The sequence below is a fragment of the Balaenoptera borealis genome (assembly GCF_965194805.1).
Source record: "Balaenoptera borealis genome assembly, chromosome: 5".
Lineage (NCBI taxonomy): Eukaryota > Metazoa > Chordata > Mammalia > Artiodactyla > Balaenopteridae > Balaenoptera > Balaenoptera borealis.
Window position 1 is genome coordinate 69192102 of NC_138862.1, and position 17055 is coordinate 69209156.

General features: G+C 41.7%; 1 protein-coding gene across 3 annotated transcripts in view; it reads right to left on the reverse strand.

The window, feature by feature from the left end:
* Positions 1-3691: 3691 nt before the first annotated feature.
* HACD2 (3-hydroxyacyl-CoA dehydratase 2) overlaps positions 3692-17055 on the reverse strand; it is an 89552-nt gene continuing 76188 nt past the window's right edge. Inside the window, exons 5-8 of one of the 3 annotated variants that reach the window (XR_014245426.1) lie at positions 13791-13912; positions 11665-11843; positions 6564-6719; positions 3692-5216 (exon numbers count right to left, since the gene is read on the reverse strand). Coding sequence is in view for 1 of the 3 variants with exons in the window: in XM_082394996.1 (XP_082251122.1) it covers positions 6637-6719; positions 11665-11843; positions 13791-13912 (384 nt within the window). In the remaining 2 variants the exon portion in view is untranslated. Of the gene's footprint in view, positions 6720-11664; positions 11844-13790; positions 13913-17055 lie in introns of all 3 variants that reach the window. The other 2 variants (XR_014245427.1, XM_082394996.1) reach the window with 2 other exon arrangements.

The following is a 17055-nucleotide window of genomic DNA, read 5'->3' on the forward strand; positions in this document are numbered from 1 at the left end:
ATCCCAGCTCAGGGTTTTGCCAAGAGGGTGCAGTGGGAGGGCAGAGGGGCACGGGGGCTCTGATAACAGTGAGAAGAATGGTGGAGTCTGGCAGGAGAGTCTGATGGGAAGCCTGAGGGGTCACGGGCAAGAGAGATTGGGGAACAGGGAGAGGTGGGGAACAGTGAGAGAGCTGGGAGCTTCAGAAAGCCATGGATGGGTGTGGGTAGCAGAAGGCAGGGCATAGCCCCGGAGCTGCCCTGGCGGGGGGGCAGAGAGCTGGTCCCAGCTGTCTCACTATGTGGCCCTGGAGAAGTCACGTGCCCTCTCAGAGCCTCAGTTTCCTCTGCACAGAAAGTGATGGCTTCTCTGGCTCCCAAGCATCTAGGTGGTGAGCTGTCGTGGGGAGGATGCCACCCAGAGTGAAAGGAACTCTAAGGCCTTGTCAGATAACAGGGCACACCAGGACAAAGCAGCCATCACCTGGTGACGTTCAGGAATGAGGGTAAAGTCAGGGAGATGATTTCCTGACACCAGGAGCCTCAAGGAGGACACGAGCCTGAGTAACGGGCTGACAGCGGGCACTTAAACTGGGGTGTAGGCACAGGGGGAGTGGCAGTTGGACTGATCCAATTTGGGGCTGTTGGTCCCAGCTGGGTCTTCTCAGACAGACAAGTTCACATCCACTGGTAGGCTCCCTTTAGACGCACCAGAAAGTAGCAAATGGTAGACTCCATCCAGGGTTGCTGACACCTGGGTTCTCAATCTAACGTGTAATTCATTTACCTATTTGAGATGGTGGTTTATTAAAAACAAAAAACAAGGAAAATCTTCCCAGATCCCAGGCTAAGCCCTCGCGCATCTCTTTTTTTGTTCCCCCCAGGACGTGTTAACATCCTCTGATGGGGAAAGCTGCCAACAGATTAGTACTTTTCACGGTGTTCAAGGAGCTTTAGCCCTGAAGATGTTTCAAGGATAAAGATTGAAAATAGCTTTCGAAAAGCCTGCAGTAGCACCCCTTTTCTTGGAGATTCACAAGGTGCATTCACGTGCAAAAAGATCTGAAAAGCGCAGCAGGAGAGAAAACTTTGTTTCAACTTTTTAAACCACAGAACCGCTCCCCCCAACATATCCATACTCCCATGCCCTCATAACTAATATTCTGTGGCTTTCACTTTGACATACACTGGCTAAATAAACAAACCACCTGCTGTAAGACTATCACTATCTGTCCTGGCACAGTCAACTAGTGTGGTTGTAGAGGCATTACGTATGCCCTTGGTTATCTATTTGGTATGTCCAAAATCGGTGTCATTTAAACAGCTCTTGAGGAAGACTTTAAGCCTGTTAAAGAGACAATAATCCATGGCATGAATAGAAGTATTTTAAATCTGTGAGAAAACTCACAGTCCAAGAGTCAAGTTAACTCACACCCACAGAGTGTACTGGACATGCTGCAGACAAGCATTCTCGGGGCCAGACACGGCCTTATAAGGTGGCCTGACATTTTTTCATGGCCCCGGCCACCCTCCAAAAATATCCAGAGACAGAAGAAGAGTGGGAACTGACCTCCCTGAACGTTTCAAAGATTAACAGGCAGGCTCTCCATTAAACAGGAGCACTAACACCTGCTTTACGACCAGCTCCAAAATCTCTCATTTCAAAGCCAGGCAGCCTGCAGGGTCCCAGCTGGGGAGGTCTCCCAAGCCGGAAGAGAATAGCTGGAGCCTCAAAGCACGCATCCAAGCTGGGTTTTTTGCTCTAAAAAGTGTTATTTTCTGTACCCCTCCAGAATATGCTTTAAGATCGGGCTGCCTTTAATTTATATGGACAATAGAAATCTGTGACTAATTTGCTACGGTGCGCCTTTCTGCCCCTTCCGCGCCCTTGGGCCGAAGCTGTGTTCCAAACGCCTTTGACTCCCAAGGCCCCGGATCGCTTGTGAGGTGCTGCCCCCCAGCGGGACAGCCCAGCTACGACAACACGGAGGCGGAAATGGCCTTTGGGTTTTAACCAAGTCCCGCATCTGGAAATGCATCTGGATTGCTTCCACGAAAGTCAAAGATAGATGTGGAAGCGCTGCCGTTGTAATAAGTCCATGTTCTGGAATTAGTGAACAGAAAACACAATTCCCAAACATAAACAGATTTATGAAATGGGTACTAGGTGCTTAAGTACACCGCCTCTCACATTTTATTTTTGCTCATCAAGTGACTTTTAAGGTGAATTGCCTTTTTGTGGGAAAAAAGATTATTTTTGGTAATGAGACCTACCTCTGTAACAGTAAGGGGTATCGGGGTATCTCTCTAAATTTGAAAAAAAAAAAAAGAGATTAGTTTCTCACATGTTTAAAATAAGTTGTTGGTCAAAAAAACCCCACACAGCTCTCTCTTCTAACTCTGGTTCCCGGTTGCAGCCAGGGGAATGTTAATAGGTATGGCTATTTTTGGTAATAGTTGTTTAGAACAGTTTCTTCACCACTAAACTGTATAACAACGAACCAGTCTATTTGTAATGCTGGGATTAAAAAAAAAAATATGAGGAATTGCAAAGCTAGTCTTCATTCTTGTTAAAGGGAACAGAACAACACAGCAGTATTTTCGGAATGCTGTGTGTAACAGTAGGTCTCCTAATTATACCAATGGTAATTCCTCAGGCTGGGGCTTATGTTAACACAGTACACATAATTGCCATAAAATATGACAATGACAAATTACAAAGCCCTGGCTGGTTTCCCATTACCACCCTAAGATTGAAAGGTGGTATTTTCTGTGTAGCCTCTACTATTAACTTTACCTCTGTTCTTCAATTTCAGTTGAAATAATTTTCTTTCTTTTCATAAATGAAAGCCTGTCTCTGAAGCAGATTAAACTCTATGTGAGGAGAGAGGTGGTTCTAACCACTGTGCTGGTAATGTCTGTGACCAGACAGCGTTCAGAAAGAAAATGTTCCTCTTTGGAACAAAGACCACGGTCCTGGACAAGGGTGACAACTCTGAGAAAGAGCTGGCAGACTCAGGAGGGGGCATGTCCCTGCTGGAGGCACGCTGAGATCACCCAGAGAAATAACTAGAAAGCGACCGGCACGGGGACGCATCAGCACTTTCATTTTGAGGTGAGGAGATCTAGGGTCTAGTACTAGCAGGTCGGCAGTGGCTGAGCTGAGTACCCTTCTCAGTGTCTTCCTGCCCACTTGTTACTGTGGACGTCGGTGTGTAAAGTAGTGCCTAGGATTGCTCTGGATTTGGAGTTGTTTTCAGGAGGAGGTACTCAACCACTTGACCAAGTACTGGTTTTATTATAAGATGAACATTGCTGGGCAACAGTATTTCCCCTCTCAACTTACATTAGAAAAGTTAGATTAAAACACACACACACACATTGTTAAGACAAGGGCCCTCAAGCTTTTACTGATTAATTTTAAATTTTTCTTGGTCACCTATATGAGGAATCTGTCTTGTCCTTCCGCAGCCAGGTTGGAGACTGGCTTGGTAAGCTTGAAGACTGGCTGGTAGGAAGAATGACTTTTTGGAAACCTCTTAATATAATCTGTCTATTTTTCCTGTAAGTGTAGAACCATTAATGAATAGCAGAAATAGATTTTAAAATTGTAAAGAAAGAGCTGGAATCCATTAACAGAACTGAAACTCTTCCGTAATCGTACGACACCATTCTCAGGCCAATTCAATGTGAAAAATCACTAGACTCACTGGTCAGTATTTCAAATCCAGGCAGAGCACACACCAGTTTATTTTGAAATGCAACACAGATCAGTATTTTATGAATACAACTTATTACTACATTAACATTATCAGGTAAAAACAGCTTCCAAATGCATGCATAGAAAGTTAAGCATAGTCTCTGAACTCCTTATTTCTAAATATACAAAAAATACATTTAAATTATATAATTTTAGTGAATCAAAGACTTATAAAATTACAGTTTTGGTTTTCCCAACATAGAAAAAATATAAAAATGACTATATATACGGTTGTATAATTTTTTACCCAAATTTCAAAGGAGCAGTATGTACTGATATTGTCTTATAACGTTTTATCTGAAACTCAGAATTGAAAATAATTTGCAGGTTGTACCACATCAATGCCAACCTTTTATTATAAACGAATAACCAGAAACATAAGTGGAAGTGAGGGCACAATCTCCTCACATGCCTTAACGCTACATTGTCTAAACCTTTCCTGTCCGAAGTTTGCTCCAGAGGAACATTTTCATCAGGGAGGATGTGCTTTATTCCATGACTAACTCTCCACGGTGCCTTTGATGATAGTCAGTATGTGTTAAATGAATGAACCCAACCTTAGCAAATAGAACACAGCAAGATGCGGATTAGCAGCTTGTGTCTACAAAGCACCACTGCGTACCTCAAAGAATTTTCTGCCAGAAGGTGGTACCCGAAGGGGGGGGGGGATCTGAAACACCCAATCAGGTGGGGGGCTGGGCAGCTGATGCCTTTGACTGTGCCCTGAAATGAAAAGAGTAAGTCTGACAAAATACCCACCAAAACACCACCTTCCTCATTCACACTTTATAAGAAGATGTGACATCTGGTGGGGTTAGATATTCTCAATTCATAAGAGAACACCACCACTTCCAAAGAGAAATGAATTCATGTTAGAGATAAAGAAACCAGTTACTGAGAGAGGTGACTGAAGGACACGGTGGCATGGCTTACTTATCTTCAACGAGCATTTTAAATGTTGATGGACAAAAATGCACACTGGGGTGGGACCCTTTTTGAGAAGGGAGTTGTTCGCTGCGTTCTTGTTGCCAAAGTTCAATTTGATGCATAACCACTATTTGTGACAGGCTGTTTTTCATAGTGACAAATTATAATAGAGAGGCCCGAATAAAACCCCCAAGCCAGCAATCCTGGAAAACCTGCATTTCTCATCCCATCTTCTACAACTATTCCAAAAACAAATGAAAAAATCTTACTCAAATTAATAATAAGGCTAATATAACCCAAACTGATTCATTTTATAGTAGAAATACATTTTGTAAAAATAAAAAGAGAAAAAGCATGAAAAATAATCTTTCCCACATATTTTGTTTATCAAATACAGAATAGATTCTAATCTCAACACGCCCAAGTTAAGAGTGCTAACTTTAAGAAGCAGAATTTTAATGTTTAATTCAAAAATAATTTATTACACATCTACTTGCATTAAATTTTAGGCTGCATATTTTCTTCTCATTTTCATCTTAATTTTCAAGCTTCTATGAAAATAAGCATTTAAAAATTAGTTTTCCATTATGACACTTCTAATATTGGCAATTATATTTTAATTGATAATCAGTCAGTAAGCTAGACTTTTACAGATCAACCAATTAAAAAAAAGGGGGGGGGAAGTTTGCACAAAGAACATTCTGTGTTTAAAATCTAACGCACGTCTAAACTTGGGCTTTACATTTTTATCCAACCCTTTCTTGAAGAGCCTTAAATGCACAGTTTAGCAATTAAAGTATGGTGACATGACGTTAATTAGACAATGTCCATATGTCCAAAGTATTTCTTGGCTGATCCAAAATGTGGGAACAATACTACTTTTAGCTCATGACTGCCCCAACTGGAACATTTCACTGCCTCTGGACTTACAACTTGGTGGGAATTACATAGGACCATAATTAGGAAAAGTATCCAAACAGAAGAGATGAATGAAAATGTAAAAGTCAAATAATAAGGGCATATAAACCCATTCCTGACTGTTCTTCCAGACTCCATTTTTAGAGTAACGCCTTCCATGTGCTTTCGTTAATGGCTTCTTTACTCCTGTGCGACTAGACTGGCGTCAGGTCCCTAAGTAAGAATTGCTCTTGGCAAACACCTTACTCAGGGGTGTTCTGAGAATGGTACTGTGAAAGGTACTTGTCACTGACTAGTGACTGAGCTTTCCCTTTCTGAGAACTGTCATTTTGTTAAAATATGATTGAGGCTGAGCCCCAGATAAAGTAGCTTCTCTACAATATACACATACTTATTAAATTCAAGCACATTTCGTACTGGCAGGCAGTAATGACTCGATTGAAAACAAACAAAAGGGTTCTAGCTGTTTTCTGATTACAGGCACTATTCCAAAGTTTCACAGACATATATACATTGTATAATTCATTCACTAGATAGAGGGGAAGGTCCCAGCCATAACTTCAGAGCATTCCAGAGAACAAATGGCTTCCAGCATGCAGTCAAGCACTTTGAGAGGGAATGCTAAACACACTGCAGACTGAAACATAACTGCTGCAAGCTGGGCATTGAGTGGGCACAACTTCATTACTCAGACTGTAACGCTCAAGTATTTAGTATTACAGATCGTTATTTATCAGACACATGAAGGAAACAGGGGGATAAAAAATGCCAAATCCCTTTCCAGTGCCATCATAAATATTGGGAACTTCTGGTTGAAAGAACATGCTGAAATGGACCAGCAAGGATGTTTTACGTAACAGCTTTTGTTTTGTTTTTTATAAAATCCCAGGCCCATGTGACACTGGATTTTGGTTTTTGTTTTGTTTTGGTTTTTTTTAGTATTTTAAAAAAAGTTCTTACTTATTTTCTATGAAACGTACTGGGAACAGAAAAAGTCTGCAGCATCTTTTGTCATTGGAAAGTTTGTTTCTGGGGGTGTGCAGGAAGCAGGAATTATTCAAATTTCTTGTGTTCTTCAGCATGAGAAAGGACCTTTCTTCTCTGGTGTATCATGTGGAAGTATAACTGGGGAAAAACTGGAAAGAAAAGAAAGAATTCATTAAGGAGATGATTTAAAATCACATGTTCTATGTAAAGCACATGGACTTGAGGTCCTCTCTGACCACTTTCTCTTCCAGCAACTAAGGAAGGTAACAAAGTGGGCTTGGAGAGAGAGGAAAAACACAGAGGGACTGACTTTCCCGCTTTAGCCGAGGGGGAAGGGTAGTGTGGACTGGCAATGACAGACACTACTGACACTGCCATTACCAATCAAGATGCCACAGAGCCGCCAAATAACACTCTTCACACTCTCTCATATTATCTTCACATTGATTCTCTGATTCCCCAACAACCAGGGGAAGAATTCTAGTGATGGAGTTCTTATTCCTGTTCACAGAGGAGGAACTCGAGCCCCAGAGAGGGTGGGCGCATGCCTGGGGTCTCACAGCAAATCACTGACAGAGTCAGGACCAGGCTCGGGGCTCCTGACTCTTAGTCTCGGCCTCTCTGTTACTGCTCTGTCATCAGGGAGGATCTCCTGAAAGTACCTCCAGAGAAAGGCTGTTCTTTGAGTGGGAAGACTGAAGAGGGGGAGGAACGCTATGACATTTGATCTGAACACCACTAAGCCGGGTTTGGATGCAGAAAAAGTCCATATGAAAAGCAAGCCCTTAGGCACCGGAGATTCTGTTCTTGGTCATTTCATAGATTACTTTAAAAAGGACTGGTTCTCAAATGAACAGGGTGGTCCTGCCTCCCTAGGGAGTATTTAGAAATGCGGGTGGGGGGAGAGTATTGAAGGGGGTAGATTACTGGCATTCGGCACAAGGGGCCAGGAATGCCAAAAGCCACAACGTATGACAGTCCCCCATGACTAAGAACTGTGTCATCCCAAATGCTTATAGTGTCCCTGCTGGGAAATGCCAGTTTAAACACCTGACCTTCACAAGGTTACTGTAAACCGGAGGTTCAAAAACCATGTGAAAAACTCCAGTGAGATGGTCTTGGCTATACACTATCCCTCCTTCCCTTCCCAACCGCTCCAATCTCTGTTTTTTAGACAGTAACCTGTGTTTTGGGGGAGGTAATTTCTACTACTGCCAACTCTCCTCTCACAGTTTCTTCCTTTTTAGATGGATTCCAAGTTGGCCAAATGTCAAATGATCCTCCCAAAGTACTCCAAGACATCAGTGGGTGTGTGCACATAGATCTGATAAACTGCAGAGGAGGCCCCAGTGCCGAACAGGGCTGCCATCCACTCCACTCACTATTTGCAGGCAGGAAGTTATTCACAGAAAAGACCCAGCTTGTGCATAAAATTCAACAGTGAGAGAACTATTTTGGTATGAAAGCCAGAAAATTTGACAAGCTCTATAATCTAAAAACTGGAAGTAAAGATATAATTAAACCATAAGGAATGCTAATTGTAATCATTTGAAAATGTGTGGCCAGTCACATTTCTACAGACCTACTTTAGTAGAGGGAAACTTTGAGGCAAGTACACTAAGGACTTCTCCACTGGCTGCATCTGTTATTACGCCGCTCGTAAGGTGGCTATAGCCCCACAGGCTCTGAGGGAGGACAGCGATCCAGAAGCCATTCGTTGGGCCCTTAGTGGCAGCAAGACGGCCAAGTACACCACCTTCATCCCCCAGGCAAGGGCCTGCTGGCTACAGAGGGTCAGGGGTCAGAACTGGAGAGCAGATACGGCCCTTTCATTTTTTTACATCTTCCAGAGGTTTCTCAGTGCCAAGAGAAAGGAATGTGTGGGGGAGGCCAGGAGAATGGGGGCACTTGGGTTGGAAATTCTCTACTGCTCTGAGAGTGACTCCCTGGTGACCAGAACTTGGGTGACACTGTCTCCATCTCAATTACCCACATGTTCACATTGAATCCAACTACAGTGGCTGAAACAATTCCAGATGCATGGCTCCTGCTTTTAACTACCCTGAAAATCTCAACCTGCCAACAGGCCGTTTAGAATTCTACCCTCTGCTCTTACAGTTCAGGACATGGAGGGTGGAGATGGCGGCTGTGCGCGTTCTGTGTGTCTGGCTTGGTGTGTCGGAGTCGGGGTAGGGAGCTGTGCGTGTCACTGGACCCACCTTCCTGTAAGGAAATGGGCTCTCTTAAGACTTGAAGGCTGAGAGCAACTGGAAATGCTCTGCTTGGGGCAAGTTTCTTCTGTTCCTCTAAAAATCAGAGGTGTGGTTATGGTTACTGACAATGTGGAGAGTGCCACGCTTCTTGGTGCCCTCACCCTACTCATTGTTTCTCATTTCTCTCAGCCCTTTTTTAAGGCTATAGCTAACTTTCTACAGCCTTTTTAAGGCTATAGCTAACTTTCTACAGCCTTTTTAAGGCTATAGCTAACTTTCTACAGCCTTTTTAAGGCTATAGCTAACTTTCTACAGCCTTTTTAAGGCTATAGCTAACACCTGTATAGCTAACTTTCACCAATTTGCACAAGGATGGGGGGAGGTGATGTAAACAGGACTTAGATGTCCACTGAGTCCTGCGGATACTGTACATACTCATACTGCATCTGCAGCAGAGGAGGAGAAGAGCATCTTGCAAGGGACTCCAAAGCACCTCGATAAGGGAAAACTCCCAGGGCTGCAGCTCATGGGCTATGTGTGCACCAATGCAACACCAGGCCAGGACCACAGTGAAGAGGTGCTGCTTTATGTAAGATATGTATATCATTAACTTCCCATTAAAGAGGGTTAAAAGAAACGTAAGTTGTAGAAAGGAAACCAAATTTGGTAAAGAAAGCTGCATATCAACAGCAACCTCTCCTAACTCTGCATTTTCTTCTCATAAATACCAAGTTTTGGAAAGTTGGAAATGTGCAGCCGGCTGGAATGAACTGTACAAACTGGTCTCAATATTAACAACCTAAACTACTGAAAACATTCAGGGCCATTGGCTCAGGCCAGAAGCATAGTGAGTGCCAGCAGACACAAATATGGTCTGCATGACCATCCTGAGCCGGGGTGGGGAGCTAGGGATTTGGAGGGAACCTTTTAATCCCTGTCCTTGTTCTACAAGAGTTAAGCTGCCTTAGAAATGAAAGAATACAGCTTTTAAACCAAGCCAAGTTCTCTTATCAAAAAGAGGCTGAGAATGGAAGAAGGGGGAAGGATTGAGGTAAAAGCAGACATCTGTTGAGACGAGAGCGCTGCCCTACTCCCTGTAAGACAGCTGGCTCTAAGGTCTGTGTTTTCTCTCTTTTCTCTTTTAAGGCCAAGAAGGACAATCCCAGAGCACTGGGCTTGTTTTCCTTCAGGAATCCTATCATCCTGTGCTTGACCAGGCCCCTTCGCTACATTGAGAGGTCAGCAGGCAGAAGCAAACGGCTGGGCAGCACTGGTTGCCCACCAGAGCACAAAGAAGACTACGAGGTGCAGACAGACACGGGTTGCCCTGCAGAACTGTTCCTGGAATAAAGCTCCTCCTTCTCTTCAACAGACAGAAAATCTTGCAGCAACTCTGAGGTAGGGGTCCCAGATTTCCGTCAATGACACAGCACCTTGTTATTGGTTTGATTCCATGATATTCTCCTTGCCCCTTTCCCAGTTACCCAATACAGCATCTATCGCCATTCAAAGACTTATGTTGAATTTAAATAAATCCTGTGGTGCTCCTCGGGATATCTGTTAGTCTGGGTGTGGCAAAACTGCAATTACGAATTGTTGCTCTAGAGACTGGAAGTGAAACTCTAGGGGAACAAAATTAGAAAGGTGAAAAGCTCTAAGTTAATTTTTATTACTTAAATTTTTACACTCTTCCATATTTATCTTTTGTTTGAAAATCAACTACCTTTTACATTTGAAGAGAGATGGCCTTTAGCCACCATGGTTCTAGCACCAGAGAGGAGGACTTGATCATTAATAAAGAGCAGAAAATGAATCATGTAGCAGAACTGCATCCAAGAACTTCTCCAAGAGAAATGTTCACATGAAATCGGGGTGTGCTGTTTTTCTCACAATGCATGAAATGCAATTTTCCACAGGGGGACACAAACATGTCACCTATGATTGTTAGGATGATTCATTCAGTTAATGCTGTGGGCTGAAGAAAAATCCAACCCTCCAGTCTGAATTTAACCTGAGGTTTAGGGGAGAACATAGCATCTCACAGACTAAAATAAGATTCAGAGTCACAATGCCTATGGAAGTAGCTAAATGAGAAGAAACATTAACTTTACATGTCCTTGGGTAAAACAAGATCCTTTTGGATATGTGGAAATCAATCATAGGATTGCAACTGAACATCAGAATTTGAGAAAAGGAGTAAACAACTCTTCCTCAGCAAACATGACTCATTTCAGAGAAGCCTCAAACATGGCTTTTTCTCTCTGTTAATGTGCTGATAGGCATGTTTGATTATCCATATATTTAAACCTTCAGAAGTACTATTAAAATAATTGGAAACCATCCTAAAGATAACACTATGTCCTATTCAGATGGCTTTATTTCCAAACAAATAAGAAATATAGAAAAAATAAATTAATCTATTTTTATTTTATTTGTTTCTAGTTAACTATCAATTCCTTAAAAGTGAAGTAACTATCTATTTTGATACAGTAAAAATGTAAAAATCTCTTTACAGTGTTTTTCAAATACCACAACAAGCAGTTCTCAAGAGACAGAAAAACTCAAGGTAAGGTCTTTAATGGCTTTTTTTTTTTTGCTTTCCACTCAGTACTCTCCTCCAATAGACAGTTAACCTATCCTGGAATTCACTGTTTAAAACACACTGAGAAGGACTGCATTTTGGCAGCTGTATTGAGAAGGGTTCATCTTTATTCAGTTACTACCAGAGAAAATTCCCTCTGACAGTCGGCATTCAACAAAAACCAAAGCGTTCCCAATAAATTAGATTTATGGTGTAAAAACAACCAAAGGCATTTAACTCTAGTTATTCTTGAGCCAATTTTTGAAACATAAATAAATATATGCATAAACATCTACTTACTTGGAATGTAGGAGATCATTATCAGAATTAGGAATGCGTAATAGTCAAAAGAGAAATTGTATTTGTTAGGTAAACTGATGGAGTACAGGCCAGACTGTCTGACAAAGGGCAAAGCGGCGTATATTGTGAGCAATTCTCCTGACACTCCCATTGGGTACAGCACAATGAAAAGCGTGTACCTAAAACAAAACAAAATATTCATTACTGAGGTTCGAAGCCAGCTTTAGTAGAAAGATGCATCCCCACCAATACTGATTACTTGGTAGAAAGCTATGGTTTATACATTTCCCTGTTTACCCACTGCTTAAATTCAGGTTTTACAAGCCAGTTTTTGAAAAGGGCCAAAGCAAGTATGCTTCTGAATGTTCTAAAATAAAAGAAATGTGTTTGGTCAGCCTCAAAATTTGGCCTGAATAAACAACTCTTCAAAACAACTCCCTAAAATAACTGAGATGATGCCAAATATTGGTAAAGTAGGGGCACTGAGTCATGGTTCATACTGAAGGGTCCTGCCTCGTGGGGTGGGGGTGAGTTTGGGGGGGAAGGTGTTGGAGCATGGTGTCCAGGAATCCCTACAATGTACACCAAAGTCTGGTCTGTGGACTGAAAAAAACAGCACATCCAACGTGTGTATACTGCTACGACTTTTCAAATGTCTGTACGTGCTACTGTGAAAAATAAAATACATGCTAATTTTAAAAAACATTAAAAATTTTTATGATAAGCCTTTAGTCATTACATAATTTTCCAGTCAAAAAAACTACAATTACTATCACATGGGTGACTCCACACAAGTTTTTTCACTTTAAAAAAAGGAGTTCCTCAGGTTTCAAAAACAATTCAGAGAGGTTCACCCTATGGAACTAACGGGAAGCCATTCTGAGGTATAAGTATTACTAAAGAAATCATCAGCTCAGATTTTAAAAAGCCTGTGGCTGTTTGTGGCTGACAATAAATACTGGGCTCTAAATGTCCAGGTACAGGAATTGTGCTGAGAAATCTGTGACAAAAGAAAGACACGTTCTCCACTGCTACCTTCAGCCATGCTAAGGAGGATGGTGGAAAAGGAAGACTCTCCCATGGGCCACAGAAGACAGTGGACAAAAGAATCTTTCTCTAATTGTAAAATCAGGGTTTGGTCAATAAACTTTCCCTATAACCAGGACAGACAGCTTTCACAAGTCTGCCCAGCTTGGTTAGAAACTGCTATATTTTTCCCCTTCTCCCCTTTTCCTAATACAAATGTTTATTGAAAAAAAAAAGAAAAGAAAAAGGAGAAGTTCACATGCTTGAAATGTTGGAGACATTTGGTTTATGTCTCTGTTTAATCACTAAACTCATAAATTGTCTAGAAACCATCATTTTCCTTTTATGAAATGAGGAACTTTGGCCCCAAGGATAATTTTGATCCTTTGGCTTTGTCACTCCTTCCTGTCGTCATTTCTAACTCAGAAAACTGCTCACAACTGTGTCACACATTAGTTCAGATAATTAGATGAACTATCAGCCTTTTACACAATTCATAACAAATATTACTGCTAAAAGTAATCAAAGCAAACTAAACTGATAATATGCTAAAACTGCCATGTAACATTTGTTATTAATTAAAAAGTAATTTAAGAGTTATCTTGGCAAAATTGAGACAAGAATTGGACTTGGTTCAAAATCCATCAAAATGGCAGAAGTTTATCAGTAAAATTTGCTATGGACAAAAAAGGGATGGCACATCAAATCTCTTTTGAATAATTTAACTGAAAAGAATTGATCCCAAGGAAATAAGTAGATATAAAAAATTTTAAAGTGTTTCTATTAATCAAAGTTATGTACAGTCACTTATTCTGATGAAATCTATAGACCAGATTTCTACCTAACCCGTCTCACACAATTTCATATTTATTTACTTATTTATTTATTGGCCACGCCGCGCAGGTTGCAGGATCCTAGTTCCCTGACCAGGGATCAAACCCAGGCCCACAGCAGTGAAAGTACCAAGTCCTAACCACTGAACCACCAGGGAATTCTCACAATTTTATTTTTAGAAAGAAAAAATAGTATTCAGGCAATAAAGGAAAAATACAGTGATACATCACTTCAAAAGTTAGTCTTCATTCCCTGTACTTCTTTACCTGGCCCATTTGATGAGGTAAGGCAGATGGTTTAATAGACTGAATGTATAAAAGGAGTAACGGATAATTTCTGTGATCGTCCAGGCAATAACAAACAGGAGGACACTGTCTTCACTCTGTACCTATAGGAAAAGGAAGACAAAAGCAAAAGCAAACACATAAAACATCTTAACAAAGAAGCACTCACCATGCGGGGAGCCGAGTCCCTCACCCCACTTACAGAGCTGGTGGGTTGAAGAAGTTGACACAGCCGCTGGGGTCTTTATCCTCAATGGCCATAGCACAGCACAGAAAGAGCTTACCACATAAAGGAACACATGCATGCCTATGACAACAATTGTGTAGAGCCAAGTGAGAAGGAATTCGGCTTACTGATGAGTAAGAGAGACAGGGAGGGGGAATTATATGAGCTGCAGCACACAGGGAGAAACAAACACGATGAGTGAGTTTCTGCATGTTCGTTTGCTGACCTGATGTGGAGAATGTGAACTGGCGTTAGTGGGAGCCAAGAATGGTGAGGTAAGACGGCAGAAGGGTGAAGTGGTGGAAACCTTGGGTTCCATTAACAAGAATTTTAATTTGATTTGCATGACAACTTGGAATCCAAGGAAGTTTCAAAGAAGGGCAATATAATGATTAAAACACAACTGAAGCTAATTCCCTGGGCAGGATGAATTCACATGAGGGAGGCTGGAGACCATCTAAGAGGCAGGGCCCATTTATTCTCTCCCACTGGTGACTTCTGCCCCTAGATGAGGCCTGGTTTAACTCAAGGATTACAGAAGCTTCAATGCTGATCACAGGAGGTGGTTAAAGCCAGAAGAGCTTTGGAATACTTAGCCTCCTCTGAAGTTGTTTTCATGCTGAAAAAAAACAATATACTTTTTTTTTAAACTTTTTAAAAAATTAATTAATTAATCAATTAATTTATTTTGGCACGCTGGGTCTTCGTTGTGGTGTGCGGGCTTCACTAGTTGTGGTGCACGGGCTCAGTAGTTGCGGCATGTGGGCTCTCTAGTAGTGGCATGTGGCATCTCAGTTCCCCGATCAGGGATCGAACCCGGGCCCCCTGCATTGGGAGTGTGGAGTCTTAACCACTGGACCACCAGGGAAGTCCCCAAAACAATATATTTTAAAAAGAGCTCCTTACGTATGTTTTTTAGGGGATGTTCTCACTAGATACCTTAGACTGCAAATCTTGCATGAAAATTTATTACCGTGGTATTAACTTACAGCACCCCCTCTTCCCACCCCAGCTAGGTTATGATGATCCTTGGCACTTGGAAACCAATAATAAGAAACAACCTTGCACACCAATTCACTTATATTTTCTTACATCCGAAAAGAGCAGTTAGAGAGTTGGATGTGAATAAGAAATTCCACTGAGGAAATCAAACAAATTCCAGTTACAAGATGGATCGTCTCTGTCTTACTCCTAACATCTAATACAACAAAGGTATGGCGTTCGAACCTTAACTTTTGCTTCTCTGCATTTGCAATGTTAATTTAGCACTTACATTCTTCCTCAGAAAGTGTACATGGAGCGATCCACCTACACAATGAAATAAGTAGTCATTTACATACCTATTAACTAAATTGCTCTCACAAAGAATTTCATAAATCCACAGTTACTACTCTCTAAAAATAATAAGAATTTTATACTGTCAAGAGCAAGAGTACTTTCTGTTTTCCTGGCACTCTTATATTAGCCAAAGTAAAGCAAAAGCTAAAGCCCTCTAAAGCTTTCACGCTTCATTTTTCAGTCTGTCCCCAAATCCTTGCTTAAAACCCATCTATACTAAAATATAATTTCAGAGCACACTTTGCTTTTTGATAGACTTTGTAATCCTCCTCATCTTAAGGAGATATGTTTTTACAGCTATGGGCTGAAGCCTTCCTTAAAGACCTTTGGGTTAAACAGGAAGTTCTTCTAATATTCTGCATTGTAATCGTCTTGAAAGCAGGGAGCGTGTTTTATTCACTTTTGATTCCCAAAAGCATTTTGCGCTTTGCACAAGTAGGAGCTCAATAGATATTGGTAAGGCAAAACAATTCAATCAATCATAATCAGTTGCCTGCTTTTTGATACCTGATATTAGTTTCTACCTAGTCTTAGAGGCCTTCAAATAAGGGAAAAGCAAACAAACAAGCCCCCCGGGCCTCCCACTCTGATCCAGCCTGCAGGTTATTTGATTCACCGCCCCCCTCCCCCCACCCCATTAGACTTTAACCAAAAGAACTGTAACAAACTCAGACTCAGGATGAATGTGAAAACAGTCTGTTCCCAGAATCCAGCTGTGAAGACCATGTCACAACTTTAAGAAGACTAAGGATGGGGAAAATGATCATTCTGTACAAATGATATCTTCAGATCGATAGGCAGTACAACATGTTATTAAGAAGGGGCTCACATAAAGTCAGAGATCAAGCTTATCTAATCTGCAGATAATTATCCAATAACACAAAATAGGGGTAGAATGGAATGAGTTAAAACCAGTAAGATCAATGAGCAGGTTTGGGCTAGGTTGACCACAAATGTCTTGAAGCCATGTCTCAAAGCTGCATGTTCACAATCATGGCACAAACGGGGGAATGGGCCGGGGGCAGCCTGGCTGACCAGGAAATCTTCCTTTGCCTGGTGCGGTGAGCTGCGTGTTGGACCCTCCACACTGTAGACAGCAGGTTTCAGCCCCCTGCTCTACAAAGCGAGAGGAGGCGTGGGGAGTGGGTGGCTTGTGTCATTTAGCCAAGGGAGTTTACATAGAAATTCAAGCTGGAGAAACAAATGGGTGCAAGAGAAAAACCTTTACACACAAATAGCATCATCTGTTTGACTTTAAAAGGCTCGGGGAGTATCAGTACATGAAAAGCTGTCATTTTTATTACATTCAAAGAAAAACAAATGGTGCCACATAAGAAAATCGCTATTGTAGAAACCCTATTCTTCTTAGCATTTTGGAACCTACTGCTTACCACTCTGGTTATTTCAAAGAAATCCCCTGATCATGCTTTCTCTGGTAGGTGTGCTTTCCTCTTCTTGGTACCCTTTTCATTTGTGAAGAGAAGAGATTTTGGTAAAATCTCGGCGGTGAGCACTAGAGTCTGCTCTTGGCAGAGCTGTGAAGAGCGTGTTTACCTCGGCCTCCTCTGGCTGCCATAATAAAACACCATAGTCTAGGTGGCTCCAACAGCAGAAGTGTACTTTCTCGCAGTTTCAGAAGTCTGAGCTCAGGGCGCCAGCATGTTTGCTTCCTTGTGAGGACCC